Source organism: Lucilia cuprina, chromosome 6 (assembly GCF_022045245.1).
Source record: "Lucilia cuprina isolate Lc7/37 chromosome 6, ASM2204524v1, whole genome shotgun sequence".
NCBI classification, from domain to species: Eukaryota; Metazoa; Arthropoda; class Insecta; order Diptera; family Calliphoridae; genus Lucilia; species Lucilia cuprina.
In genome coordinates, this window is record NC_060954.1 from 51,110,186 (window position 1) to 51,118,674 (window position 8,489).

At 31.9% G+C, this 8,489-nt stretch overlaps 2 protein-coding genes across 2 annotated transcripts in view; one reads left to right on the top strand and one right to left on the bottom strand.

Annotated features, from left to right (window-relative positions):
- The window catches only part of LOC111682147 (oxysterol-binding protein-related protein 9), a 39,619-nt gene extending 32,220 nt beyond the window's left edge, over positions 1 to 7,399 (bottom strand). The window contains exon 1 of the mRNA XM_023444055.2: positions 7,036 to 7,399. Within this exon, the coding sequence (XP_023299823.2) occupies positions 7,036 to 7,188 (153 nt within the window). The 5' untranslated portion in view covers positions 7,189 to 7,399. The remainder of the gene's footprint in view (positions 1 to 7,035) is intronic.
- A 779-nt stretch (positions 7,400 to 8,178) lies between these two features.
- The window catches only part of LOC111682136 (FMRFamide neuropeptides), a 43,171-nt gene continuing 42,860 nt past the window's right edge, over positions 8,179 to 8,489 (top strand). The window contains exon 1 of the mRNA XM_046953969.1: positions 8,179 to 8,346. The gene's annotated coding sequence lies outside the window, so the exon portion shown is untranslated. The remainder of the gene's footprint in view (positions 8,347 to 8,489) is intronic.

Genomic DNA, 8,489 nt, shown 5'->3' on the forward strand with positions numbered 1-8,489 from the left:
AGTTTGTATATATATATGACTTTAAATATCGCGGAGCAGGCTAGCACCAAGTCTATTAATACTAAAAGTTTTTGCCTTCGAGACTTTAATTTTAAACGCCGCTAGCCTAGGGCTTCGTTAATTAATCGTTTAGGCGGTTCTGGAATTGTTTACTCCGTCCTTTTCTCATTATCGAGAGATCGTTCAAGGATCGTTGAGACCAATCGATCCGTAGATAATGGTTATCCAAGAGACTTGTTGCCCTTGAGACTGCTAAATGAATTCCAATCTCCTCAATGGTGAGAGATGCAGTTTGGTGTCCCTGTCTTCTTTATGGTGAGACATGTAGAAACATCTATCAATCGATCCGTAGATAACTGTTATCCTGGAGACTTATTGTTTTTTAGACTAATAAATGAATTCGCTATTTCGTCCAAGGTAATCCACCTATAATCAGTTTCTCTGTTGTCGAAAGTTCACTGTTTGCACTTCTTAGGGCGGGTTTCTTACTCCTCAGTTAAACTAGGTTTAACTAGATTTAAGTTCAGTTAACTTTGTTAGTATTGTCAACTTTTCACTCAAAAACATAAACAATAAACAGCTGTTTTTGGCAAACAATACTTTTCTAAAATGCAAAATTTTAGAAAAAAATGTTAAATATCTGTCTATAACTCAACCAGTTGCTTCTCTGTTGTTGCATCTCTTTTTAGCCTTTAACATTGTGTATGAAACATTCAAGAGTTTCCTCGTGACTCGCACATCTTAATGTCCTTTGCTATGTTTCGAGAGTCTCATGAACAAGTACATATCGCTGGTGTGATCTTTATAGCTCAACTAGTTGCTTCTCTGTTGTTGTAACATTTGCATTCTCGTTATTGTCTGTAAGATTTTGTATGACCATTCAAGAGTTTTCCTAGGAATCCCTTTACATCGCTGGTTCGTTGGTCATTCACTGTAATTTGTACTTCCTTGCTGATCTTGTCTATCTACTTTTTTCTCGACAATCACTATGTTTCAGATATCTGTCGAGCTCATTGTAACGTGCATGATTATATGTTGTTGCTCCTCTGTTGTTGCAATTTCATCATTTGTGAGTTTCCTTAGAGATATTTTCATATCACTAGTTTAATGGTTATTCACTGCAAATTGTTTTTCCATTTGTGTACTTTTGTCTCGACGATCATCACTATGTTTCACTTTTCTGTTGTATTGTGTCTGCAGATGTAATTTTACACTCTCAGTTCGAGCACAATTGTGATCAAATTTCATGATTTTTCGCATGTCAAGTTTCAATATACTCTACTATTTTCCTTTTTCTTGTTAAATGAAAACACTACAACAACACAAAAATGAAAGAAGGTAGGTAAAGAGGATAGATGACCAGATTCAAAAGAAAAGAAGACAGGCTGATAGGTCTAAAATCCTTTGGCCTTGAGTAGCTTGCTTTACCCCGCCTTGTTTACGAAAATAAACCTTCCTCCACCTCTTTGGAAAATACATACTACCAAGTCATCTCCTAAAAATCTTCAGCAGAAGAGATATAGCGTCCTGAGGCATGTTCTTTAGTAGAGCAGGAAATATGTCATCGGGCCCAGGCGACATGAAGCTGTCGAATGAATTAACCGCCCATACTAGCTTTTCCCTAGTGACTATCTTCTCCCATGAAACTGTAGGTGTTACTTGGCGCCACAGACTCATTGTCCTTTTGGTCCTCAAACATATCTCCAACTCCAAGACAACCTGGAAAATGTGTTTCCTTTAGCTAAAAGAGCTAAGGTGTCAGAGCTAGTTTTAGCTCATGCGTTATCATTCCTTTGGATGTATCCTTTGAAAACAGGCTGATAGATCAAAAATTCTTTGGCTTTGAGCGGCTTGCTTTACCGGCCTTGGGTATGAAAAAAACCCAAACTCTTTGGTAAATATCTACTACCAAGGCATCTCCTAAAAATCTCCAGCAGGAGAGATATATCGTCCTGAGGCAAGTTCTTTAGGAGAACAGGAAATATGCCTCCTGCCCAGGCGACTTGAAGGAATCGAATTAACTAGCGTTTCCCAAGTGACTATCCTTTCTATGCAACATTAGGTGTTTCTTGGCGCCACATACTCAAAGTCCCTTTTATACTCAACCACATCTCCAGCTGCAAGACAACCTGAAAAATGTGTTTCCATTAGCTAAGAGAGCTAAGGTCTCAGAACTAGACTCAATGATCACTCCTTTGGATGTATCCTATGACCCTTGGGTACTTAGATAATATCCGGCGGGATCTGGATAACTCGTTGACATTATCAATAGATTCACAGTACTCGGAACCATGAAATCCTTTTAATCCTTTTAAGATCAGCTTTATACGTATTGAAACACATTTTATAGTTATTCCAGTAAATTGCTTGACCTGTAAACTTGTCCCTATTGAACAATTTCCTAACAGTCGATCTTTGAATTCAAAGTCCCTTTGGTCCTCAACCACATCTCCAGCTGCAAGACAACCTAGAAAATGTGTTTCCATTAGCAGAGCTATGATCTCAGAACTAGACTCAGTCCATGTGTTATCACTTCTTTGGATGTATCCTATGACCTTTGGGTCCTTAGATAATATCCGTCGGAATCGTTGACATTATCCCTTTTAACCCTTTTGAACAGTCGATCTTTGAATTCAAAGTCCCTTTGGTCCTCAACCACATCTCTAGCTGCAAGAGAACCCGGAAAATGTCTTTCCATTAGCAGAGCTAAGGTCTCAGAACTACACTCAGTCCATGGGTTATCACTCCTTTGGATGTATCCTCTCTCTCTCTCTCTTCTCGTAACCATGAAATCCTTTTAGCCCTTTTGAGATCAGCTTTCTACGTATTGAAGCACATTTTATAGTTGTTCCAGTCAATTGCTTGACCTGTAAGCTTGGCCCTATTAAATAAATTTTCTAACAGTCGTTTTTGGAATTCTAAATTTGTCCGCCACTTAGGTTGCTCTCTTTTGCTTGAAAAAAGTAAACTTCTAAATATGAATTGACTTAATCTCTAGTAAATTAATACAATATGTTTGTTTCATAAAAGTTGTTAAAAATATAATTGTTTTAATTTGTAATGTACGTTTACTTATACAACCGACTATAATAATTTGTGTAAAATGTAAATGAGTTTTTGCTCTGCCGTCTTTAAAATATATATTTTTGTTTTTATTTTTATTTTTAATTTTATATTGGAATTTGTATATAGCTATATGCATAAAATGTTTTTTCAATTCTTTATTAAAACCCCGGTTCTATGTTTATCAAGTGCTTTAGTTTAAATTCTAGTGTGCCGTGTTAAGGAACGGTACTAACTAAATAAAAATACGGATTACAAAAAAACAAGAAAACTTATTAAAGAAAAGGATATATTAGTCCTGTACAAAAAAAGAAAAAAAAAAAACAAAAGTGTTAAAATGGAGGCTGTTGTAGATACAATTTTTAAATGTTAGTGCAAAAAAATTATTAAATTTTTATGAACAAAAAAAGTGTTAATAGAAAACTATTTTTTGAATTTAATTTTTAGCTGGAGTAGTGGATACACGTTTCGGTTTAAGCTCTCCCACATTTATAATTTTCATTATTATATCATATTTATTATTTGTATATAAAATAGGACCCAGGTAAGTTTTCACATTTTAAAATCATTTGATTAAAAAAGTAAAATCATAAAATGTGCAAATTTATAATTTGTTTATAACATTAAAGTTCGAATATTTTAAAGTTAATTAAAAGTTTATAATTGTATTTAGCACAATAGACATATAAATACTTCCGCATGATTTTGCTATTACATATCTTATTTCTTTTAATTTAGTCACTAATTAAATAACAACAAGAATTAAGAATATTATTGGAGTACGTGATCAATTAAAGTAATTCTAAAATTTACTCCAATGAAAACGTCATTGTTTAAACAAGGGAGTAGGGGATTACTACGATGTAAAGAATGAATGCATTACGTGGTCCTCACCCAGGACATCACAATGTTAAATGGAGTGCACACCACTTTAGTGGTTTAGTAGTTGTATTCGCCTTATACCCACCTAAAAGTACACCAATCGGCTTAGGATAATTTTCTGAGACGATTAAGCTATGTCCGTCTGTCTGGCTTTCCATGTAAACCTTGTGCGCAAGGTACATGCCGCAATTTTCAAGATAATTGGATGAAATTTGGCACGCTTCTTTCAGCTTAAGTACGAAGCCTATTGAAAATGGTTAAAATCGGTCCATTATTTCGACTAGCTATCATACAAACATACCCCCTAAATAGCGCCTTTGGGTCAAAAAAAAGTCGACAAAACTTAGTTTTATAGAACTTTAAATGACACATCCAATTAATGTAATGATCGGGCTTCATTTGACCCTAGCCCCCTACCCTCCTTCAGAAAATGACTTAAAGATCAAACTTCACTTACAAACACTAATAACACACTTAAATTCTACATAAATAACTTTGAAGTACACTTAACTTCCCCTACCAACATTTATAAGGATAGGGCTATACTCCCCTTTGAGAACTCTTGTAAAAAAGTCTTTTACTGGGTCGCCTGTCTGACATTACTCTTGTTTGGATGCCTGCGCATAGGGACTATTATGAAAATGAACATAATAACTCCACTTAATAACTCCAACGCCGTTCCAGAAGCAACGAGCTTTTATCAAAAGTAGTATCCTCAGAGTAGAATCCTCGCCTGGGTAACAATCTTGTCGCAATGCGAGGGCTGACGTACACTCTGTTACACTCTGAGCTTAGTGGTCCTCTTCGATTTCTACGAACGGTTGGTTCTGGCTTTAAAGGAGTACAAAACTAAAGGTTACTCATCCTGTCATGTAATGGCTACAGCAACAAGCGGGATATATAGCTTGTCGCTTTATTTTAATGACAAAGATGATAATTTATTGCCCATTGCAGGTTCGCTTTTGGTCGATAGGAGCTTTTCTGTTGGGTTAACATGTTATAAAAGCAATTTTAAAGTCAAAGTGGTTAAAAGCAGTGTCGAGGGCCTGTATGGCTAATTAGTTCATAAATAAATTAGTATGACGAAAGTGTACTAAAAGTGGACACTACACCTTTCAGGGACAGTATTTGTGAGGATGGTGTTGACAAGGACGTATCTTTAGACGTAGGACACACACTGATTGGCGTTCATGCCAGAATCCTAGAGCATGAGGTACAGATTCTTACGGACTGTTATGTGGACGAGCTTCCAGCGCTGTCGAAAGAATCTTTTGAAGAATTCAGTGCCGTTCAGAAGTTTGGGGAGATGTAATTGTCTTCCGAAGGGGAACACGACATCACTGTAGTGTATGTTCATGGTCGGAAGTCAGAGAAACCAAGGTAGCCTCTCGATGGAAGGTCGTCCATATGGCAAAAAATGACGCCAATCTTGTTCGGCAGATCACCTTAACTCTTCTTGACTATTCTCGCGTAGTGAACTACCACGTAAACCAATTAAGATAATAATTTGTGCACTTAATAAGGACATTTTTCAGTAAAGTGTTTTGACGTCTTTCTTGCTAGAATATCTTACTATTACGAAATGTATCTTAATCATATCATAATTTTGACCAAAATGTGATAGAATGTTGAAGAGATTAAGAGACTCTATGTTCCTACTATCCGGGAAATAAATTTGATATTTTGAAAGTATTTTTACACTTCCCTTGCCCCTTACAAAAAGGGAATTAGAATTATGATTAAGACGAGCAGTTGAAACATTCATATCCAACAAAAACCAAAAAGGAAGCCAAGGACTAAATGAAATTTTAAAAAAAATTGTTTTATTAGAAGAAACAAAAAAAAAAAAACAATTCCTTTACTTTTTATACAATCAATTTTGTTTGCAACTAGTACATAAATATTAGTTTATTTTTAGATTTTATAAAATATGTAGTCTACCTATAATTGAATGCAAATGATAATAGTCTCTTTTAAAATAAATTATAGAATTTGTTTATATTTATAATATGTATTTATGTAAATAAATAAGCAAAATGTATTTGAAAAACAAGAAAAAAAAATAAATAAACATTTATTTTACATGTGATTTTGTAAACGCGAGCAAGTGACGACTAAACTTTTTTGTCTATAAACAAAATATATTTAAATTTCATGCATTTATTTAACGGATTGAAATGTTGCACATTGTTTATACATAGTTTAGTGAACTTTTATCTATCTATCTATCTATCTATCTATCTATCTATCTATCTATCTATCTATCTATCTATCTATCTATCTATCTATCTATCTATCTATCTATCTATCTATCTATCTATCTATCTATCTATCTATCTATCTATCTATCTATCTATCGATCTATCTATCTATCTATTAATTGTCCAGTCCATTCACTATTCTTACAAATAAAATGACGAAAACTCTTCAAAATCTTTTAAATTACTTTTTTAAATAAATGACTAATTTTAGCTGTTATTTTATAACTTCATAATCCTTTACAGGCAATATAATTTTTTTTTAAACTTTAAAATCTTATTCTTTTTAATAAAACAAACAAATTTTAATCACTTATAAAAAACGTTATCTATTATTTATAAAATGAAATTTCAACAGTTCATTTATATATTTGATTGTGGGCAAAATAATATGTATGTGTAAAAGAAGCAAATGAATAATAAAGTATGAATGTGAAAGATATTATTGAAATATAGACGGTAATAATCGTACTATAAAGTACTCTACAAATATAATTATATATGTTGAAGTGATTTCGATATGTAAAGAGGTTTCGGCTCAATGAATGACAGATGTTACAATTAATGTATTTGTTATGTTTTAAAACATTTAATTAATTGATTTACTTATTAACATACAATTGAATAGGACAATTATTAGTTTAGTTAATAGCCAACTATATTTATATCTTTCTTATCAAGTAATGACTATGTCATAGACTAGTAGTTAATCTAGTCAATATAAAATGGTCTAGTTTATAGAATATGATCAAATGACTAGTCCGCAGACTTATCAAATGATTAGTTTTAAAACTCAACCATAGACAAATAGTCTTAGAGTGGAATTACTTACCGTATAGTATGATAACAGTCCAGCGTTTTCATCCAAAACAAAAAAACGATATTGCCAGCCCTTCATAACATTTGTCCATTTGCTTAAAGTGCCTTCCATAGTACCGGCACCAATAGTAACTGTTGTTGTATTGGAAGAAGTTGAGGTGGCCATGATTTGTTTGTTTAGTTGTTTCTCAATTGTAGCAAAAGCTACCCAAAAAGCCTAGAGACACACAATTTTCTATCCACCAAATAGGTTTTTTTCGTTTATTATATTTTAAAAAGAAAATATAATATAATTTTTTGCTATCAATTGCAAATTCTGCTTCTTTTTTTTTTTTGTGACGCAATTGTTGTTAAATAGAAACTTATTAATGTTTTGTTTAGATTTTTCTCGTTTTACATAAAAGAAATACACTTGTTTTATGTTAAAAAGTAGGCAATTTATATAAATTAATTAGTTTCATACTAGGACATCGAGATTTTTCTTTTATTTATCTATTAAACTTTTTTTCTTCATACCCGTATTTAGTCATTTTTTTATCAAGAAAAAATTGATTGACACTGAAGTTGTCTCTCTGCTTTGCGTTTTGGAAAAAAAACTGGATTTTTTTATGTTTTTAGGGTATTTTTTTATAACATGAATTTTTATATGTTTTGTACGTTTTCTTTATTTTACGCTTTAAAAATTTTTGTATTTAATTTAGTTAAAAATATATTATAAAAACAATAAAATAACAAATTTTCCGAAGACCGAACCAAAAAAAATTCTTTTAATGCACTTTTGACAGATGACAATATGATTTTTTTTCTTTGCGTTAAGGAGTTGCCATATAAAGGTGAGTATGTAAGGTGGCCATATCAGTTAGTGTTTTTAGTGTTAATAACTGTGATTAATGAATTCTTTGTAAAATATGTTTGTAATAATTATTCCTTTAAAATACAATTAAAAATTTTAATTTTACAATATAATCATTAAGTAAAAAATGTATTTTGTTTATTAGAAAATTCTTCATAATTTTATTTTTTTTAATGTGTAAGTTGATTTAATTATACAACTCTGTTTAGTACTTTCGCTTTACAACTCTGCACTTAACGTTTGATAGGAAATTAAATGAAGTTTTGACATTTGAAAATAAAAGTTAATAAATATTTTTAATTTTGTTTAAAAAATTGGGTAAAATGTTTTACATTTGTTTGCAAAAATTAGTTAATAATATTTTTCTAAAAATATGCCATAAGAAAAAGTGCTTTATGTTTATTGATATCACAACAATAAACATAAAAATGAAAAATTGTGTGAGCTCTTAAAAAGTATGATGGCAAATGGGTAAGTTTTAATAATAATTGTTATTATTGAAATAATCGCCATCTTAAGTTTGAACTGTGAGGTTGTATTTTGGCATACGCTCTGCAAATCTTTTTGGAAAAGACTAACATACGCCATTTTATTTTTGTTTTACTTTGTGGGAA